This window comes from Bombina bombina, chromosome 1 (genome assembly GCF_027579735.1).
Source record: "Bombina bombina isolate aBomBom1 chromosome 1, aBomBom1.pri, whole genome shotgun sequence".
NCBI classification, from domain to species: Eukaryota; Metazoa; Chordata; class Amphibia; order Anura; family Bombinatoridae; genus Bombina; species Bombina bombina.
Genome location: NC_069499.1, coordinates 61837952 through 61861380, shown reverse-complemented (window position 1 = coordinate 61861380; position 23429 = coordinate 61837952). Strand labels below are relative to the sequence as shown.

Below are 23429 nucleotides of genomic sequence, written 5' to 3'. Positions count from 1 at the left end.
CCTTTGGGTGGCAGCAGAGAACAGAAAAGGCTGATTTACCCCCAAGTACCATATAAGTACCAGCAACACACAGAACATGTAACCCAGTTAAATATCATAATAAATGTCCCAGCAACTTACAGTCCTTGCAGGTGGTTATTACGGCTGTTTGCACAAAGCAATAAAAGGTCATTGACATAATAATTAGCCTGCGATGGTTAAAAATATAGCTTGATTGTAACAGAGAGATGCTAAAATAGAACATTTCTTAAACATGTAAGGTGAGGTCGCTATTAGTTTCATAATAACACCTGCATTGTGTGCCACAGATTGAAATCTGGGACTTTATGTTCGTCAATTAGGAAACCATCAGTATATGTTCAACTCTCAGTAGCTGCTGAAGCAAGAATTAAGAATTCATTGGGTGGAGATCTTTTTGGTGTCAATCTTCCTCGTTTGATAGCTACAATTGGCTTCTTGCAACCTTATACTATTATGTAACGTTTTACTATTTCCTTTACTCTGTCACATCTTTTATGAAATTCTTTTATGAAATTCTGCTCTATTGCAGTTAATTAAAAATATGTGTGATACATAATACTGTGTAGTCATATATTCTTTTTCCTGTCCTACAAGTTACTGTGACAATGACATCATAATGATTTGCATTTTAAATTTCAAATGTTTGTTTATCCAGCACTGCTATGCACTTTAAAAAATAAATAACGTTATTTGTGCCTTTCATTATAAATTGTTAATTTAACTCTGCACGTTTCAGACATACATTTTTAAAAGGAACCTTTATTTTTTGTATCATACTTGAAGATAATAAGTCTCACCAGCTCCTATTTTTTTTTAAATGTTTTTCTCTTACAGAACATATTATATTAAAGCAAAAATATGTTTAGCAACAGCTTAGTGCAGTGCCACTTGCATCTACCAAGGATGTAACTAGCTCTAAGTCCCCAGCTTGGCTCCCCCCCACTTGTATCCAAACGTAACATGCACAGTTGTATATCTCTCCTAAATTTTCACACCTAACGCCACACTAACACTTTCCTAGATGCAATAAAGCCTGTTCATAATAACAGTATCTCACACATAAAAAACTTGACTAATTTTTACAACTTCATCAGTGGCATTACTAGGGGTTGGGCCGGGGGGGCACTATCCTCCTCAGCATAACTGTCTCCCATGTGCCCCCCCCCCCACTACGCTTTCCACGGTTTCCCACATACCTGCCTCACCCCGCCCACTGAACTCCCTGCCATGGCTCGTTCATAGAAACACTAGTGGGCCTCTGACAATAGCCCCTCCTATAAGAAAATCCTGGATATGCCACAGAGATTCATAAAGATTTGTACATGCCACACTCGTCCCAGCTGTGAAAAAGGGAGATAAGCTCCATTATAATCAATGGATCTGCATCTATTTTGTAAACAATCACTTCTCAGCGCATAGAACAAGTTAAACTGTTAAAAATAGTGCATTCAAAAAAAAACCTTCAAATCAGAGCAAATGAATACAAAAACAAAACTCCCTCTGTAAAACCACTCTAACGTACAATAAAGAAAACTTGCAAACACTTAAAGAGAAATAATAAATATATATTTTTTTTTTTTAAATTGAGACATTTTGTTAGCTTTGAACTTGCAAGATACTTTACAGGAGCAATGGAGGCTTTCTGAACTCTGCATTCTGGGCTAAGATATAGGTGAAAAATACTGATCACGCCTCTATAACACCCCAGAGTGCCCAAGGCCGCACCTGGAGACACTGTTGGCTCTATCCAGTGAGAATACTTTACCATAACAAAGCATGAATACTTTACAATTACAGGCATGTACATAAACGGTGTAAAACGCTTTATACAAAGCTTTTCTTGGATTGAAGGGCATAATAGTAAAAATGGAATGCTCTCACTGAAAAGAGCATGTCATTTTAAGAAAATCGGCACTCACAAAGGGGTTAAACACACAGTAGAAGTACAGCTTATATTAGCAAAAATGCTTCTAGGAAAAGTTATTAGTGTTTTTCAGTGGCTTATATGCACGCTTGCTGTGAGGGCCCGTGCACCATATGCAAACAGCCAGATAAATACACAGAAAATGGATTTTCAAGATGTTTTCTATTCTTTTCTAATTTGTTTTGCAACTGTTTGGAATTCCATTAAAAGGACATAAGGGGGTGCCGGGCGGCTGCCATGGAAAGTAACAAAGATAGCAGCGGAGTATTGGCAGTTGTGATTTAGCTGCATTTGCACTGCCTCAAGCAAAATTTCCTCTTTTTGATTTACAAGTACGCTGAATTTAATAGGGTACAGAATGATGTGTCACATTTGAATACTATTTTTGTTTTGCTATACTCGACCGTTAGGACCTTCGGCAACACGCAAGTGGTTGGGCCTGCAACCCCCCGTGGGGGTATCAGCACAGTGTCTTGTATGTAAAGGAATCTGCCCACTACTTGGCAAATGCCAATTTACACCTTGTTCTGGGACTTTCATTTTGCTCTATCTTGTGCTTATTAACGCTTTATTATTTATCAGCGAATCGCAAGGTAATGCCTTATTTATGCTCAAAGCTGCTTTTTTTTTTTATAGAATAGAGAGCTTCACAGCACGCTCATATAACTTTACAACTGCAAATTCATATAACATTACAACTGCTAATTCTATGGGAATTACACTGAATGGTTTACTATTTTACCGTCAGCTACCACTTTCTGTCTCAAAAATGACAATGTCTATCAGGTTCTTTTTCCAAACAAAGAATGCGCATGCGTGTCTCATGAACGTGCATATATTGCAGCAGTAACTTTCTTGAGACACGCATGCGTATTTAGGTTGGTGGGTGTAAAATTAGTCTGTTGGGACGCCCGTGGAGGACCAATCAAAATGGATTTCAACTGATTCATCATTACAAAAAAACTAAAATGTTGTTAGCTGGGCAGAGTAACGGAGATAGAACCGAGCGGTGTAAAAGGTACTTTAAAATGTTTTTTAATAACAATGTTATAAAATTGATGACTTAGACTCACACTAATTTTGGATTTATTATATAAAGCTTCATAGCGATGCGTGACAGTTTACTTCTCCTTTAAGGCACTTTAGTTTGTATGACAGTCTTATTCTAGAGATATACAGTATATCTAACATTGCATGATATTGTTTTTTTTATGTGTATAAAGCTGTACATTTGCCGATTGTTATTTTTTCTATATTTAAGTGCTGCTTGTTGCTTCCACTCTTCTGCTAGGATATCTCTAAGTGCTCCTCTTTATATTTTATGAGACTTTGATCTTTAGTGTGTTCAGGTTTGTTATATAATATGGAAGTCCATCTACTTACTAGTTACCTAATCTTCTACCATATTTGCTTTTGTAGGCTACCTAGTTGTATTTAAACTTTAATATGTAGAGAGTACAGGGTTCAACCATTTTATGCTGGTGCATGAGTCTGCCTATTTAAATAGTGCACCTATGGTGTTTTATGTCATTATTATATGAGCTTGTTCAACTGTTTGCCCTTGGCGGTCTTGTACTTCAGACTACCAACTCATGCCAAGTTAGCTTTTATTTATTTATTTTATGTTTGAGCTCTGTATCTTCTATTACTATACTATAATTTGATATACTGGAGCTATGAGACACTTTAACTAGAGTAAAAATGAGCAATTTTCAGTTGATATATGGATCCATTACATTGCATTTTGTGTATTACTGGTGTCTCATATCAGCATTATATGCGTTTATTAACTGATCACTTTCTGACGTTATACACGTATGACTAGCACAAGTCCTTTATTTTATATGTTCATGTTATTTTTATATACAGAAGTAGGGGGTCACTTTAACATCAACATTGTGACATTGATACTCCACAATAGGTATTAACTGTCTTGTTAGGAGGAAACGTGATATGGAACTATGTAGCAAGCTGACTTTTCATCATGCACTCTCTTCCTTACATGCCTTCCTACAGACTTTTTTTTACCCTGGAGTCTACTTCAGGGGTCATTATAGTACTACATATAATACTGAGATCATTTTATATTCTAGAATCTATGACATATGTGTTTGAATATTGGGGTCCAAGAGTGGCCTCTAATGAGGATCCAAGAGTGGCCTTCCTACTATATATCCCTCAATGGTAATTAGTTTTGTATGTGAGTGTCATAGGCCTAAAAGTGGCCTTCTCGGTCTTAGGAGGGTAAAAGAGGTTTGCTTATTAGTTGGCATACACTAGTCCAGACATCCTCAAACTTGGCCCTCCAGAGGTTTCAGAACTACATTTCCCATGATGCTCAGCCAGGATGTCTGCTCTAGTCTAAATATGTTGGATGTTTGAAGATGCATATAATTGTATTTAGGCATGAATATTTCTATGGTGACGCTTTTGTTTTTATTGCCTTTTTGGTTATGTATTTTGTTTTAAGCAAACTGACTGTCTGCTCTGATTATAAACTTCAATAAAAACAAAAATAATAATAAAAAAAGTACATAAGAGTGAAATCTAAACGTTTATGGTTCAGAAAGAACATGCAATTTTAAGAGACTTCAATTTACTATTATTATTATTAAATGTACTTCATTCTCTTGGTATCCTTTGTTAAAAAATATATCTAGGTAGGCTCAGGAGCAGCAATGCAATACTGAAAGCTAGCTGGTGATCAATGGCTACACATATTCCTCTTGTACTTGGCTCACCAGATGTGTTCAGCTAGGTCCCAGCAGTGCATTGTTGTCTTGGATCTGACTTATAGTGATAATAAAAAAAACCTCATAATTTAAAGGGATAGTAAAGTCTAAATTAAACTTTCATGATTCAGATAGGACATGTAATTTAAACCCCTTAAAGGGACACTAAACCCAAAATTTTCTCTCATGATTAAGGTAGAGAATACAATTTTAAACAACATTCAAATTTACTTCTTTTATCTAATTTGTTTCATTCTTTAGATATCCTTTGTTGAAGAAATAGCAATGCACATGTGTGAGCCAATCACATGAGGTATCTATATGCAGCCACCAATCAGTAGCTACTGAGCCTATCTAGATATGCTTTTCTTCAAAGAATATCAAGAGAATGAAACAAATTAGATAATAGAAGTAAATTAGAAAGTTATTTTAAATTGCACGCTCTTTCTAAATCATGAAAGAAAAAATTTGTGTTTCCTGTCCCTTTAACCACCAAGGTCGTGCTAGGCACGTCCTACAAAAAGTGTTAGTTAAAGACCAAGGATGTGCCTGGCACGTCCCCTGGGGTTTCAAGCTCCGGAAGCGATCATGATCGCTCTCAGGGTATTGCAGTGATGCCTCAATATTGAGGCATCCTGTAATACCCTTTTTCTTTAAGCCTCCGATGTAAAGAGAGCCACTCTCTGGCCCTCTCTGCATCGGCCAGCGATGGTGCCGATTGTTGGTGGGTGGAAACCGTAGCAGTGAGGTGGGTGGGCTGCCCATCGTTGGAAGGACTTCCAGATCATGTCCCTGCAGTGTGGGCAAGTGAGCAAGAGCGCGCAGGGGGGGAGGGTGCACGTGCGCACGCTACATTAAGTTCAGAGAGGGAGGGAAATAAATGTTTGTAAAGGGATCTGGGAGGGGGAGGGTATTGAGGGGAGGCAGCTACACTACAGAAAATTGGGTTTTCTTTTTTTTTATTATTATTATAAAAAAAGCCATTGTTTTTGAGCAAACTGGATACTGGCAGACAGCTGCCAGTACACAAGATGGTGGAAAATCGGTAGAGGGGGGAGGGTTAGAGAGCTGTATGGGGGGGGGGGGAGATCAGGGAGGTTGGGGGCTAAGGGGGGATCCATCACTGCAGAATAAATAAAAAATAAATTTATAAAAAAAAAGCCTTTTCTTTTAGTACTGGCAGAGTTTCTGCCAGTACTTATAGGGATACTAAACCCAATTTTTTTCTTTTATGATTGAGATAGAGCATGCAATTTTAAGCAATTTTCTAATTTACTCAGATTGTCAATTTTTCTTCATTCTCTTGCTATCTTTATTTGAAAAAGAAGGCATCTAAGCTTAGGAGCCAGAATTTTTTGGTTCAGAACACTGGACAGCACTTGTTTATTGGTGCTGTCCAATCAGCAATGACAACGCAGGTTGTTCACTAAAAGTGGGCCGGCATCTAAACTTACATTCTTGTTTTTCAAATAAAGATACCAAGAGAATGAAGAAAATTTGATAAATTAGAAAGTTGCTTAAAATGTTATGCTCTATCTGAATAATGAAAGACAAAATTTGGGTGCAGTGTCCCTTTAAGATGGCAGTGACAATTGTGTGGGGGAGGGAAGAGAGCAGTTTGAGGGGGGCCAGGGAGGGATCAGGGGGTGGGATGTGTTAGGTGGGAGGCTGATCTCTACACAAAAGCTAAAATTAACCCTACAAGCTACCTTTTAACCCCTTAACTGCTTGGCATAATACAAGTGTGGTGCGCAGCAGCATTTTTCGGCCTTCTAATTACCAAAAAGCAATGCCAAAGCCATATATGTCTGCTATTTATGAACAAAGGGGATCCCAGAGAAGCATTTACAACCATTTATGCCATAATTGCACAAGCTGTTTGTAAATAATTTCAATGAGAAACCTAAAGTTTGGTGAAAAGTTTGTGAAAAAGTTAAAGTGAAAGTAAATTTTAGTATATAAGAATACGGCTATTGTTTAATCGAGTGTAAACGAACGATTTCGGAAATATTGATCAAATTGCGATCTTACTTTTCGCTATGCACCTCCGCCCCATTGCTTTCTTCCTGGTTTAACTTTCTTACTCTGACCAGCGGTCCCACCCGCCGTATACGTCAGAAAGCATGCTGGTTCTCGACAAATTAATTTATGCGCATGCCCAATATTACGATTTTAAATATTAACAAGATTGTAAATTAATAGATTGTGGTGTTCAGAATATATACTTACTTTAGCAAATAGCGGTAGTCAGCGAAATTTGTCCGATCGCTTGCTCCTTGTGAAAGTGAATGCAGTGACAAAACTCTGGGATTCCCTTTGGTTACAATGCATATGCGGCTAGCATGAACGCGCTTTTAGAGACAGACGAAGTTCAGAGATAGTCGCATGCGCGTTTCATACCGGGGGCGTATATTGAACTGATTTAGACGCCACTGAGGGAACCAATCAGTTCAATATTGATGGATTTGTCACGCAAAGTAAATTATAAGATATGATGAAAATAATGGTATATTTAGAAAGTCCATTTAATGGTGAGAAAAACGGTATATAATATGTGTGGGTACAGTAAATAAGTAAGAGGAAAATTACAGCTAAACACAAACACCGCAGAAATTTAAAAATAGCCCTGGTCCTTAAGGGTAAGAAAATTTAAAATTGGTCGGGTCACTAAGGGGTTACAACAACTTTCTAATTTACTTTTATCATCAAATTTGCTTTGTTCTCTTGGAACTCTTAGTTGAAAGCTAAACCTAGGTAGGCTCATATGCTAATTTCTAAGCCCTTGAACACAGCCTCTTATCTGAATGCATTTGACATATATCACAGCTAGAGGGCATTAGTTTGTGTATTTCATATTAAATAACATTGTGCTCATGAACGTGGAGTTATTTAAGAGTCAGCACTAATTGCCTGAAATGCAAGGCTGAAGATCTGAGATAAGGAAGCAGTCTGCAGAAGCTTAGATACAAGGTAATTACAGAGGTAAAAAGTACATTTCTATAACAGTGTTGGTTATGCAAAACTGGGGAATGGTAAATAATGGGATTATCTATATTTTTAAACAATAACATTTTTGGTGTTTACTATCCCTTTAAATGCTGCTTTGCATTATTTACCTAATAGTCATCTAAAACACTTATTCAATAAATCAGTGTATATTTTATTTTACTGGAAATATCTTTACCGTCACCCCCTCCATTCATTTTGCTGTAGTGTAGTCCTGCCCACTCTATACTTCCTAAAAATTTACACACCCATCATCTGTCAGTAGGGAAGACAAACTGGGCATGTAACAATGACAATAAGGTCTAGGACTAGATAATCCATTGGGAGGGCACCTGTATTACTATTAATTGGGCCATGCATCACATATTCAGATTCGAAGTGTGAACTACCAAAAAAAAAGAGAGATTTTTAGAAAATAATTGAGCAAAAAAAAAAAGTTATTTTGTGTTTATTTCAACTAACATGTACTATTGCTTTAATCTTTTAGCGCCGTTATGGCGTTTTATTCCATCCAAACGCCGTTAGAACGGAATACAACGTCATAGTCGTTTGGCTGTCCTGAAGCCAACGGCGTTTCCTGGATGTGATGGCGGTCTGGAGGGTGTGCCTAGCGTCACAGGGACGCCCCCTGACCCAAACCCATAATTGAAATCTCACGATTGCGGGATTTCAATTTGTCTACATCGGAATGTTGTTCCGATGTAGATATCACCCTGTCATGAAAGGGTTAAACTATATTTAACTCATTTGCAGGAGTTAGAGAATAGTTATATTGCTTGCATAAAACTATGTTTAACATTTAACTTCTGACCCTAGAACTGAAATACGTTTTCTATAACACTCCCTTATGAACATTGTACAATAACTAACATTAGACTTTACCTAACAAGATGGATTTGTCTTATCATAATCTTACAACTCCTCAGTTTATAGAAGAAAACAAAAACCTAGTAATTAAAAGGGACACTAAAAGTAAAAAAGCAAACTTTCATGATTCATAATAGAAATGTCAAAACTGTAATGCACATTTGCATTTTTACAATATACCTCATTAGTTTTAGCAGCATATGCTACACATTGTAACTAGAACACTAAATGCCATGCCTGCTCAGATAGCTAGCAATAATGTGTCATAAAGCCACTGCTGACTCTGAAATGCCATGCCTGCTCAGATAGCTAGCAATAATCATACAGCCACTGCTGACTCTGAAATGCCATGCCTGCTCAGATAGCTAGCAATAATCATACAGCCACTGCTGACTCTGAAATGCCATGCCTGCTCAGATAGCTAGCAATAATCATACAGCCACTGCTGACTCTGAGATGCCATGCCTGCTCAGATAGCTAGCAATAATCATACAGCCACTGCTGACTCTGAGATGCCATGCCTGCTCAGATAGCTAGCAATAATCATACAGCCACTGCTGACTCTGAGAAAGGGTAAGGTTTGAATGCTGGTGAACAGGGCACTTACAAAGTATGTGTGTATGCTGCTGAAAAACAGTAAAAAAAACACAAACATTTTTGCTTATGCTTATATTTAAATTTTAGGTGCACCCGTGCATTTCACGGTTGAACTTTGTTCTTTTGTGTCCTTTATTGAAGAATAAACCTTGTTAGGTTAATAGGACCTCAGGCGCATGCACGTCTTTAGTATTTTCAGTATTGAGATTAGTAGCGGTAAACTCTCCTATACAGTAAAGTATACTGAGATAATAGCCAATTCTAACGTCTAAACTAGATGAATAATGATAGTTTTCACGTTATTGATACAAAATAACAGCTTGAAATAAAACTATATTCACAAAAAAATGAGTCAGGAGGACAACACGCAGTAACCAAATACACAAGTAGAGGGTTCAGTGTTCTGACTGGAAAACAACACATACGGGCTACTTCAGCTGCGGGGAGAAGACCGCACCTCGTCTAATAAAATGAAAGCCCGTCGCAGATAAATGAATGTATTATAGCAAGGTCAGGGGACTCGCTAACACAACGAGGCATCAGCCTGAGCAGCGTCACGAGTGTTTGTACAGTAACCGCCCTCACTGCCCTCCATAAGCGAGTCCCCGTCTCCCTCGTGATTAAAACGCTATCCTTATCGACAGTATCGCGAGAACCCGCCCCGTTGCTATTTGCGTCCAAACTATTGGGTGCGGGTGGGAGATTTTTATTGGCGGTGGCTTTTATCCAATAGGAGATCAGATGAGCTGTGAGTCTAGCCAATGACAGTAGAAAGTTCGGGAGGCGGTTTCCACCCAGAGGTAGGCAGGCTGAGGGGCTTCTCTCAGAGCGCCTCAGTGCTAGAGAGAACTAGAAGGTTCTTGAGGTGAGTCCCTTAGTCACTATGGTACTTTTATTAAACAATTTAATTCGAATCAGCTTTCTTTAATTGATAAGCCATGTTTATTAAATGTAATTATATGATTAACAAACTTTACTTCACGCTAATAAACCATGTTACCTTCGCGCCAATCATGTAATTATGTCTCCTGTTTCCCCCTCAGATTTCCCTGCTGAAGGGTGTCTCCCACTTGATTGAAAGGGTCTTTATATCCCAATTAACCTTCGCCGCGTTCAGTTCTTGGCCAGCGTCGCGCTGTGCCTAATCCTCACGGAGTATACGGTTTTTGGACGTCTTCATCAAGCCCACAGTTCATCGCAGTCCAGGGCGAGCAGCGTTGTGTTTATGTCTTTATTGGACGAAAACGGTGAGCATTTTAATGGTTAACACATTTCCTATAATTGCATTTTATTTTGCGTATGTGCGCGCTCTGGCCGCTTAAGGGTTAATACAAGCACGCTGGGGAATCAGCCAAAATGGCGGACAAGCCTCGTGACTGAAGCTGTGACGCACTTAGGAGTTGGGCCTGCGCGTTCTCTCGGCTACGCGTGTGCACGGCACACGTAATATAAGGTTGTGTGGGTGTCTTGGGATTGTGTCCCTGAATGGTTTCCGTGGGTGGTTGTGTAGGTAATGAGCCTCGCACGGTGGTGGAGGGGGGGGGGGATTGGGAGTGCGCATGAGCGGCTAGAGCTGACTCAGTGCTGCAGTTCTGAGTCATCAGCTTCTCAGAACGCGCCCAGTCCGCTGTAAATGAGTTGTTTATTGCTGATCCTGCACTAACTGCTGTTCCTGTTTGTGAAACTGTACAGAGCATGCTTGGCACCCACTCACCATGCAACTAGTGACACCATACAGAGCATGCTTGGCACCCACTCACCATGCAACTAGTGACACCGTACAGAGCATGCCTGGCACCCACTCACCATGCAACTAGTGACACCGTACAGAGCATGCTTGGCACCCACTCACCATGCAACTAGTGACACCGTACAGAGCATGCCTGGCACCCACTCACCATGCAACTAGTGACACCGTACAGAGCATGCTTGGCACCCACTCACCATGCAACTAGTGACACCGTACAGAGCATGCTTGGCACCCACTCACCATGCAACTAGTGACACCGTACAGAGCATGCTTGGCACCCACTCACCATGCAACTAGTGACACCGTACAGACCATGCTTGGCACCCACTCACCATGCAACTAGTGACACCGTACAGACCATGCTTGGCACCCACTCACCATGCAACTAGTGACACCGTACAGAGCATGCTTGGCACCCACTCACCATGCAACTAGTGACACCGTACAGAGCATGCTTGGCACCCACTCACCATGCAACTAGTGACACCGTACAGACCATGCTTGGCACCCACTCACCATGCAACTAGTGACACCGTACAGAGCATGCTTGGCACCCACTCACCATGCAACTAGTGACACCGTACAGAGCATGCTTGGCACCCACTCACCATGCAACTAGTGACACCGTACAGAGCATGCTTGGCACCCACTCACCATGCAACTAGTGACACCGTACAGAGCATGCCTGGCACCCACTCACCATGTAACTAGTGACACCGTACAGAGCATGCCTGGCACCCACTCACCATGCAACTAGTGACACCGTACAGAGCATGCCTGGCACCCACTCACCATGCAACTAGTGACACCGTACAGAGCATGCCTGGCACCCACTCACCATGCAACTAGTGACACCGTACAGAGCATGCTTGGCACCCACTCACCATGCAACTAGTGACACCGTACAGACCATGCTTGGCACCCACTCACCATGCAACTAGTGACACCGTACAGACCATGCTTGGCACCCACTCACCATGCAACTAGTGACACCGTACAGAGCATGCTTGGCACCCACTCACCATGCAACTAGTGACACCGTACAGAGCATGCTTGGCACCCACTCACCATGCAACTAGTGACACCGTACAGACCATGCTTGGCACCCACTCACCATGCAACTAGTGACACCGTACAGAGCATGCTTGGCACCCACTCACCATGCAACTAGTGACACCGTACAGAGCATGCCTGGCACCCACTCACCATGCAACTAGTGACACCGTACAGAGCATGCCTGGCACCCACTCACCATGTAACTAGTGACACCGTACAGAGCATGCTTGGCACCCACTCACCATGCAACTAGTGACACCGTACAGAGCATGCTTGGCACCCACTCACCATGCAACTAGTGACACCGTACAGAGCATGCTTGGCACCCACTCACCATGCAACTAGTGACACCGTACAGAGCATGCTTGGCACCCACTCACCATGCAACTAGTGACACCGTACAGAGCATGCTTGGCACCCACTCACCATGCAACTAGTGACACCGTACAGAGCATGCTTGGCACCCACTCACCATGCAACTAGTGACACCGTACAGAGCATGCTTGGCACCCACTCACCATGCAACTAGTGACACCGTACAGAGCATGCTTGGCACCCACTCACCATGCAACTAGTGACACCGTACAGAGCATGCTTGGCACCCACTCACCATGCAACTAGTGACACCGTACAGAGCATGCTTGGCACCCACTCACCATGCAACTAGTGACACCGTACAGAGCATGCTTGGCACCCACTCACCATGCAACTAGTGACACCGTACAGAGCATGCTTGGCACCCACTCACCATGCAACTAGTGACACCGTACAGAGCATGCTTGGCACCCACTCACCATGCAACTAGTGACACCATACAGAGCATGCTTGGCACCCACTCACCATGCAACTAGTGACACCGTACAGAGCATGCCTGGCACCCACTCACCATGCAACTAGTGACACCGTACAGAGCATGCTTGGCACCCACTCACCATGCAACTAGTGACACCGTACAGAGCATGCTTGGCACCCACTCGCCATGCAACTAGTGACACCGTACAGAGCATGCTTGGCACCCACTCGCCATACAACTAGTGAAACCGTACAGAGCATGCTTGGCACCAACTCGCCATACAACTAGTGAAACCGTACAGAGCATGCCTGGCACCCACTCACCATGCAACTAGTGACACCGTACAGAGCATGCTTGGCACCCACTCACCATGCAACTAGTGACACCGTACAGAGCATGCTTGGCACCCACTCGCCATGCAACTAGTGACACCGTACAGAGCATGCTTGGCACCCACTCGCCATACAACTAGTGAAACCGTACAGAGCATGCTTGGCACCAACTCGCCATACAACTAGTGAAACCGTACAGAGCATGCTTGGCACCAACTCGCCATACAACTAGTGAAACCGTACAGAGCATGCTTGGCATCCACTCACCATGCACCTAGTGAGGGCTAAAATATGCATGGAGTCATCAGCAGTAAAAGGGGCCATAAAGTCAAAATGCAATTAATATCCCGACAAACTTTTGTATAGTATGTTGGAGTACAGTTGCTAGGCTTATGCTGTTACTATAGAGGGACGTATTTATGCTTAACTTAAGTGTGCCTATCAGGTTTACCCTTCAAGAACACAAATCAGTCACATATGGAAAAGTTTGTTTTTTAAAATAATTCTTCATAGCCTGTGTACTTTTGCCCGTGCTGTCCCTTTTTTAAGAGATTTGTTTGGCTCTATTGAGTATGCTTAGTTTACCTAGGTAGTTAATGTGAACTGAGCCAGTGACCAGGTGTGCATGTAGTCACCAATCACCTGATAGCCCCTAGTAGTTGCGGTGGCTACCTAGGTTAACTTCAACAATGCATCAAAAGAACAAAGCAATCTTGAAAATTAAATTGGAGAGAAGTTTAAAAGTTTAGTAAACTAAGAAAATTCAATTTTTAATGTTTAACACATTTCCTATAGTGCATTCATTTGCTTATGGATATGTTACTAAGCCTGGCCACAGAGAGACTACTAGCATGTATACGTTGGTTTCTCCCTCCTTTCAATTGCACTTCAGCCTTACTTGCTTACAGCAACGTCTTAACAACTGCTCTGCAAAACAGTGACCTGCTGAGGAGTATTGCTTATGTTCTAAAACTACAGTGGTAAACTTTTTTTTTTTTAAATTTGTTTCTGCATATAAAGATGTTTGTTTGAAACTCTGCAAAAAAATAATTTTTTAGTCTGAATTTGTTTTAGTATTTCCCAAATATTTCTTAATCCCTAGAGAGTGCTAGTGGGTAGTTGTAAACCATTAGTGAGCAAGTGCCCTAGCGGCACGAAACTCTTCTGATGCGGGGGGCTTAGGCTCTCACTGTACCTGCTTCTAAGTGTGTTTTTATGGTGCCATGGCTGTGCCCGGTTTGCTTTTTAACTTACCACATTTCAATTTTTTTTTTACTTCTGTTCCTGTTTGCATGCCAAGGATTTTGAGTCTCCTAGTTGTAAACCTTGCTGCTCCCAATTAAACAAAAAAAACGGATTCGGTTTGTACAAGTGCTTATCCAGGTGCAGGTATTGTTGCCACCCATGACTAACGGCAGGCAGAGGATGACTTTATTTAAATGTGTATTAGTGTTTAATGTTGCTTTTAAGAGACTAAACCATGTGAGCTATGAAATAGTCGCTAGAGCAACTTGCTCTGTCTGGGATATGAAATAAGAACATTCTTTAAAGCCTAGGATACGGTATAGCAGCGTCTAGCAAGTTATATAAATAGCAGGGGAGTTGGCTCCTTACATGAAAAGGTCAATTAATTTAAAATTTGAGTCTGATAAAGGCTATAGAAGGGATGATTCCCCCCTGTTTGTCTGAGTATCATTTTTATTGCAGCCCTTTATAACTAGAATAAGCTAAATACTTTTTTTATATTAAAGTTTCATAAACTTACCCCATGCAACTAAAGATACCAAATATGTGATTTGGCATATTGTTCTAATGAGACTTTCAATTTAAAGTTTAGCCAAGCAACTATTTCAGTCTTTTTAACCTCTGCCTTACTATATCAGTGGTACTATCAACCGAAGACTTTGAAAATCCAGGTGTCCTAATCAAGGACCTTATGAATACGGCTTGATAACTCAACAAAATTAGTGCTTCTTGAATTTTGTTAATGGATTCTAATTTCCCCTCCCTTTTCTTTAAACCCATATGCAAGAGCCATTTGACTAATGTAATCTGCCCCATAATTTTATGATTGTCAATTTCTGCTTTTTTTTTTTTTTTAGTTTTAAACCAGTTGAATTAGGTGTTACTTGTTATGTAATGGTGGTAACTTTTTTTTTTTTTTTTTCCTTAGAGCTGTTGCGCAGCCATTGGTACCTTTATTGGGGAAACATAGCATACAAGCAAGAAGCTCACAGCCTCGGTGGCGAAATTATTTTCATGTCAGAGACCGAGAACTCTTGCAGTCGTTTATGTCATCCAGTCTTCTCCAGACAGAAGATACCAAAAAGTTGCATTCAAAGTTCTTTTCCTTGTATTGAAAGAGCTACAAATAAAACAAAATGTCTGTCAATGTCAACCGCAGTGTTTCCGATCAGTTCTATCGGTACAAAATGCCCCGTTTGATTGCCAAGGTAACTTTTTTTTTTTTATGACTATTTTCTATACTTACGGCTGTAATAAATAACTGATTTAGTCTTGATCTGATCTTTGCTAAACTTTTTCTTTATTGTATGAGATTGTTGCTGGTGGATTATGTATGTATTATGTAACTAAAATAGAACATTAAAAACTTATACATTGTGTTTTTGTTTTGTTTTTCTCTCCCCATTACAGGTAGAGGGCAAAGGCAATGGAATAAAGACAGTAATAGTCAACATGGTTGACGTTGCAAAGGCGCTTAATCGGCCTCCAACATGTAAGTGTTACTTTCTAAGTTAGTCAGAACAGCTGTCAGCAATTGTATATATGCACTCCTGATCTGCAACTTAAATGTTCTTGTAAGCTGCTCTGTGGTCAATATTATCTCTACTATGAAATGCCATAAGTGCATGTAAACTTTTTTTTTTTCCCCCTCTAGATCCCACCAAATTTTTTGGTTGTGAGCTGGGAGCACAGACCCAGTTTGATGTTAAGAATGACCGTTACATTGTCAATGGATCTCATGAGGCAAACAAGCTGCAAGACATGTTGGATGGATTCATTAAAAAGTTTGTTCTATGTCCTGAGTGTGATAATCCTGAAACAGATCTGGTAAGCATAATTGCTCAAAAGGCCAATATAGTTGTTAAATTACATGTCCTAATTTGTTAGCACATGTCATTTTTAGACCAGCAGCCGTTTAATGCCAACCCTGAAGAAGGGGTTAAAGGGACATTTAAACTGCTGAATACAACTACAATAGTATGGTTACTACTCGCCATGCTATTTTTCCTCCTCCCTGTAGCTATCTTCAGTCATTCTCTTTTTTTTTTTCAACCCCTTTTAAAAGTATGCAGCGCTTGTACTTATAACTGTGCAAAAAACTGCAAAAACTTAAATTTCTACTCTTTGTGAGCTGAAGTGAAAGGTTACAGCTGTCAAAAAGCAGATCTGTGAAAGTGTACTGCTATCACATGATGCAATAGTATGTGTGCTACAAGATAACGCACCCAGTATAAAATGCAGGGCTTTACCAACTAGCTTCTGGGAGTTAAAGGGACATGAAACCCGAAATTTGCTGAAAGGTTTATCTAGGCAATTTCATAAGCAGCAGAAAACCAAGGTTCTAGCTGTTGATTGGTAGTGTGTGTGTGTGTGTGTGTGTGATTGGCTCACCCATGTGTTTAGTTAGAAACAAGTAGTGCATTGCTGCTCCTTCAACAAAAGATACCAAGAGAATGAAATAGATAATATAAGTAAATTAGAAATGTATTTAAAGTTGTATTCTCTATCTGAATGAGAGAAAAAAATGTGGGTTTGATGTAACTTTAAGTACAGCTTTAAAGAGCTGCACGTATTGAAGGGGGAAAAAATAGCAGGGCAGTAACCATACTACTGTAGTTGTACCCAGCAGTTTAATGGCCCTTTAAACACATTGCTTGGGACCTGCAGAGCACTGGGGGTCCAGGGTGGGAACTTCTACTGATCCGATCAGCTGCACTAGTCTTACAGCCGATTTCCACTTGGGGCCAGCAGTGCTTTGTGGTTCGTGAACATAGCAGTATATTGTTTCTAGTCTTAAACAATGCAGTTGATCCGTAACTGCAGTTGTTAGCCCTGCGGTTTCACCTGAGCGTGTAATTTTTTTTTTCTTAACATATATGTGTGTGTGTATATATATATATATATATATATATATATATATATATATATATATATATATATATATATATATATATATATATATATATATATATACACATACATACATACATACATACATACATACAATCGGTTATTTGTAGAGCGCCAACAGATTCCGCAGTACACACATACACATACACACATATATATATATATATATATATATATATATATACACACAGGTATACCTCACTTTACAGCTGGCACCATTTTGCTATGCGCAATTCACCCTTTTTACAGCATTACTGCACAATCTGTGTCTCAGTGTTATAGTCTGGCAAGTTTTACTACAGTAATTGTCACTATTTTACAGGTACAGTATTTATTGAATACTAATTGAATACTTGCTGTGCTAGTGTTAAACTAAACGTAGCACTATTGCCCCCCTAATATATGTTAGTTCAAACATGTTTTCACGTTTTTAAACACACTGGCAAGTGAAAATAAATCTAAAACTGCCTTGTTTCACTTTAAGGCGGTTTTCACGTGTGTGTGTATCTGATCAGCCATTCGTACTTAAGTCGTTAATATTGTGTGACTTATTCAAGGCTTGAGTGGCTAGTTGGCATGGGAAATTGGCTATAGGCTTCTGTTAGTGATCCAGAATAGAAGTGAAGTGCTCCAAAATGTGCATAGAAACCTAGGCAGTAAATAAACAGACTTGAGTTAACTGTCCTTCCTTCTCACGTGTAAGCATTTTCATTTAGCCTTGTACATCTTACAGAAACAAATAGAGGTAGATGGGAGTGAAGTAGAAACGTAAGGATGATAAAGTTCTGAAGAGTTTAGCTTACTGGGGCCTTACGTTGGAAACCCTGTTTCTATCCTGAGGTTCCCCCACTGGATCAATCCATATTAATCATAGTGCAGATTAGTGTGTGTGATTGGTGAATTATGTTTTTAAATGAAACTTTGTTTTGATCTTGCAGCATGTCAATCCCAAGAAACAAACAATAGGCAATTCGTGTAAAGCCTGTGGCTATCGAGGCATGCTTGACACACACCATAAGCTCTGTACATTCATTCTCAAGAACCCACCAGGTAAGTTTGGCTAAGATCTTAAATAGATTTGCATAATCAACAAATGCATGATAAAAACAATGAAATAGCACATAGGCTGAACTTAAAATAAGTAGTAGATTTTTTTTCTATTTCCACTCCCCCTCTTATGTGACAGCCGTCAGCCAATCACAAATGCATATATGTATATTAAAGTAGGAATTTAAAGCTTAGGAGCCAGCCCATTTTAGGTTCAGCACCATGGATAGCGCTTGCTTATTGGTGGATACAGTTTGCAAACGAATAAGCAAGCATAACCCAGGTTCTCAACCAAAAATGGGCTGGCTCTTAAGCTTTACATTCCTGATTTTTAAATAAAGACAGCAAGAGAACAAATAAAAAATTATAAGAGTTAATTAGAAAGTTGTTTGAAAATTGCATGTTCTATCTGAGTCATTAAAGAAAAAAATTGGGTTTAGTTTCCCTTTAAGGAAAGTTAGGTGACCCAAGTTAAATTACCACTAAACACGCTAGAATAGCATTATCAATAACTGTATAATAGACAATGGCAAAAGCAGTTTGATTTTCACTTTTTTTTTTTTTTCCCTACAAATTTCAGTTATCTTTATTTTCCTTCCACTGCACTGTGGCCGCCATCCGCTATACACAAAATGCATATACCTATTGTGAATTTTGCACATGCTCAGTAGGGTTTGATGCCTCCGTGTGCGTATAAAGATTGTGCAAATTTAGTTAATGAGTGTGAATTGGTAAGTTTTTAATTGCCTCTCTGAATCATGAGTTATCATTTTGACATTAGTGTCCCTTTAATCGTATTGCCACCTGCAGAAAGATGTAGAACTGCTTCTGCTCTATAGGTTTGTCAGTGCTGGCTCCTAGGTAACATGTGCGTGAGCACAATGCTATCTATGGCACACATGAACTAACGTCCTCTAGCTGTGAAAACTCACAATGCCCTGAGATAAGGTGGCATTCAAGGGCTTAGAAATTAGCATATGAGCCTACCTAGGTTTAGCTTTCAACAAAGAATACCAAGAGAACAAATCACATTTGATAATAAAGTAAATTGGAAAGTTGTTTAGAATTGCATGACCTATCTGAATCATGAAAGTTTACATTTAACTAGACTGTCCCTTAAAAGGAACAATAGTCACCTTAAAATTCCATGCTCTAAATTTTTCCAATTCACTTACATTATCTTAAGTGTGCACAATTTCTGAGGCCTAACTTTTACTGAGCATGTGCAAGAATTCACAGAATGTGTTTTGTGATTGGCCGATGGCTGTAACATGATGCGGGGGGGGGGTTGATCTAAAATTTGTCAGGAAAAAAAGTACTATTTTTATTATGCATTTCTTGGTTATGCAATTCTGTGTTAATGTTTGTTTTTTTGGGGTGGTTTAAGTGCAGTTTCTTGATTTGCAATAACTTTTAAATAGCATGAGTCATGAGACCGTGTTTATTTGAGGTAAATGAATATGTAAAATGTTCACTGTGGCATCTCACGCAAGCAACACTCTGTGGCAGTTACAAAAATCTTCTGTCCCAATTTATGCTTGCTAAATAAAAATCTAGCCCTATCTACAGTTGTCTCATTGTGAGACAGTCTGTTACACTGACTTGGACATCCGATTTTAGTTTCTTAAGCATTTTATAACAACTTTGTTTTTCTCTCTCCAGAGAATACAGACAGCAATACAGGGAAAAAGGATAAGGAAAAGAAAAATAGAAAGGGGAAAGAAAAGGAGAATGGCTCTGTATCAAACAATGGCTCTCCAGTTCTGAACGAGCTTAGTCCTCCACGTGAGGTGCGTTTAAGTAACTACTTTCCTGGATCCAGCAACTTTTAAAAGGAGAAATGCCTTGTAATTTACGTTTTCTGCATTCTTCAAATGGATTAAGATAGCAGTCTGAATGTTAGAACAAATTAAAAAAAAAATTCCAATGCTTAGACTCAACCCACCAGAATCAATCCATATTTGCATTGAATGCAATGATAGGGGAATCATCTCTAAAAAGGGACAATCTACTTGAAAATTTATATTGTTTAAAAAGATAGCTAATTAATTTATTACCCATTTCCAAGTTGTTGTTTTTTAGCCAATCAGTGACTCGTAAATAACTCAATTATGGCATACTTGAACTGGCACTGTCTAGCTGTGAAAAGATCTCAAAATGCGATGAAATAAGAGTCGGCCTTCAAGGGCTTAAAATCAGCCAATGAGCCTACCTAGGTTTAGCATTTAACAAAGAATACCAAGAGAACAATGCAAATTTGACAATTAAACAAATTAGAAAGTTGCTTAGAATCACATAGCCTATCTGAATCATGAAATTTTAATTTTGACTAGATTGTTCCTTTAAAGGGCCGGTAAACCTAAACAATGTTATATAATTCTGCACATACTGCAGAATTATATAACATATTAGCGTTGGCTTTATGCAATCTAATATTGCCTGTGAATTTTTATAAAAAGACATTTTCAGACCCGCTCTCTGTGCTCTTCTTAGCGGGTCTGTTTTTATCAGAGTGCATCTGGCCAGCTGTCTAGTCAAAGCCCGGCCCGACTGCGCCATTACACTCAGTGCAGCTCGCTCCTGCTGTCTGACAGCGGGAGCGAGCTGCACTGTGTAATGGTGCGGTCGGCCTGGGCTGTGACTAGACGCTGGCCAGATGCGCTCTGTGATAAAAACAGACCCGCTAAGAAGAGCACAGAGCGGGTCTGAGTTTGTGTTTTTTTTTATAAAAATTCACAGGCAATATTAGATTATATTAGCGTTGGCTTTATGCAATGTTATATAATTCTGCACTATGTGCAGAATTATGTAACATTATTTTTTTAGGTTTACTGGCCCTTTAAGTGTTCTTTGAGACTCTTGTGGTGTTTGGAGTTGTAAGATTGCTTTTGTGAATCACACCTCCTAATATGCTTTAGGATGAAGAGGATGATGATGAAGACTGGGGTGAAGACACAACCGCAGAAGCTCAGAGACTCAGAATGGAAGAAATAAGCAATCATGCGAAGAATCTTACTCTTAGTGAAGATCTGGAGAAGCCTATTGAGGATAGAGTGAACATATTATTTAACTTTGTCAAGGTATGTATGTTTGCAAACTTCTTCAACTCCAGAATTATTGATTACATTAGATAACAAGTGTTGTGCTTTCACAGAAAAGGAAGGAAGAAGGTGTTATTGACAGCTCTGACAAAGAGATATTGGCAGAAGCTGAAAGACTTGATGTTAAGGCTATGGGACCTTTGGTCTTAACTGAAGTTCTCTTTGATGACAAGATTAGAGATCAGCTGAAGAAATATAGACGGCACTTCCTCCGTGTAAGTGGGTGTAGGGTGTTAATTTTACCTTCTGGTCTACCTACAGATTATCTTTTAGTACCTTAGTTAAAACTTGTAGGATGGTGTGCATTTTTACGCTTTGTATATGGTTTCTTAAACTTTTTTTTTTCCTCCATTTAGTTCTGCCATAATAACAAAAAGGCGCAGAAGTACCTTCTCCATGGCTTTGAGTGCGTTGTAGATATACACCAGGCACACCTCCTTTCAAAAATTCCACACACATTAAAGGACATGTATGATGCAGACTTGCTAGAGGAGGAGGTGATTCTCAGCTGGGCTGAAAAGGTTAGTTTTGTACATTGCCATGCCCCCCACCCTTGAGGATTACTTTTTTTCTAGTACAGTGTATCAGTGTTGTGCAATAGTGTAAACCTCAAAAGTTTATGGAATGCATTCTTACACTTTTTTTTTTAGTATTTCTGAAACCTTGTTTTTTTCTGCAAAATGTACTGTTTTCAATATTTATTGAGCATTCTTATATATTTACATTATAGCCTTCAAAAAAGTATGTCTCTAAAGAGCTTGCCAAAGATATACGCGTTAAGGCGGAGCCCTTTATTAAATGGCTGAAAGAAGCAGAAGAGGAGTCTTCTGGTGAGGAGGAGGAGGAAGAAGATATTGAGGTAAGTTTACCAATGGGACATTAAGGGCTAGATTTACTATCCCTGCAGACAGATTAGCAAGTAGTGAACCTGTCCACTTGCAATTGCCACTTGTGATGTTGCATCACTCAGTGAGATTTAACCAATTGTGCTAGAGTTGGGACTGTCAATCATCCCTTGTCCGTTTGTGGGTGCTTGATTTTGCTACCTCTGGTGTGGCGGAGAGGAAAGAAGCGGTTTCTGCTTCTTAGATATGTGGCAGCAGGCTCACTTATATGAACCAGCTCCAAATGCAGCTTAATAAATGAAACCCCATATGTGCATATGAGTAGTGTTTTTATTTAATTCTCAAGATTTTAAGAAAGATTAATAGTTTTGTTTTGTTTTTTTCTCCCTCTTGGCAGGTTGTATATTCAAGGTCTGGGAACATTCCTAAAGTTGAGACTATAAAAGCAACACCTGTCGACAAAGATGATGACATTGATATTGATGCAATTTAAAGTGGTTAAAGCAGTGGATCGGTTTTTGCTTCTGCATTTTATGCCTGAAGTGCAACATGTATGATTAAGCTGTATTAGCTCAACATCATGCTACACTTTTTGTATGCTTAAATGTTTCTTTCTACTGTGATTTTTTTTGGTCTAGTAACAAAGCTTAATCTATTAAAAGTGCATTCAGACATGGAAATATTTAGTTTTGTCTATTTATAGCACGTGAATTCATTTTTAAATTGTAGTGTTTGATGCACATTTCTACATTTGTGAATAAAAGCTTTTGTTTTGGTCACAGCAGTTTTGATATCGGTTACTAAGCAAATACAAAAAAAGAAGGTAAACTGCATAGTGGGTTTATAATGCAACATTAATCATTTTATTTTACATCATTAAGCATTTTAAATTACTTTTTTTTTTTTAACCAACTTTATTATAAAATCAAGTGGATGAAGAAGCCTCTCAAAAATACATATAGCACCCAAAGTCAAAACAACCCAATTAGGAGGGATAAGAGCCAAATATGCCAAAGGCAATAAATAACATAAAACGTAACAAAAACAGGGACTATTAATTTAAAATCACAATGGGTAGATAAGATCATGAAGGGGTTCTATGATGTATCAGTATGATTGGTGTACACTGAGTAGATAACAGTAGAACATGGCAGCTATAATAGGTTGTATGCATACAGATCTTAATAATTGGTCCTGTACAAC

At 39.4% G+C, this 23429-nt stretch overlaps 1 protein-coding gene across 1 annotated transcript; it reads left to right on the top strand.

Annotated features, from left to right (window-relative positions):
* The first annotated feature begins 9902 nt into the window (after positions 1-9902).
* Positions 9903-23010, top strand: EIF5 (eukaryotic translation initiation factor 5). Its single transcript, XM_053697416.1, has 12 exons — positions 9903-10012; positions 10191-10394; positions 15252-15531; positions 15734-15815; positions 15978-16150; positions 18172-18283; positions 19943-20070; positions 21199-21360; positions 21435-21596; positions 21738-21902; positions 22112-22240; positions 22624-23010. Exons 3-12 carry the CDS (start codon positions 15460-15462, stop codon positions 22717-22719), a joined length of 1281 nt encoding a protein of 426 aa, XP_053553391.1. The 5' UTR covers positions 9903-10012; positions 10191-10394; positions 15252-15459; the 3' UTR covers positions 22720-23010.
* The last annotated feature ends 419 nt before the right edge of the window (positions 23011-23429 follow it).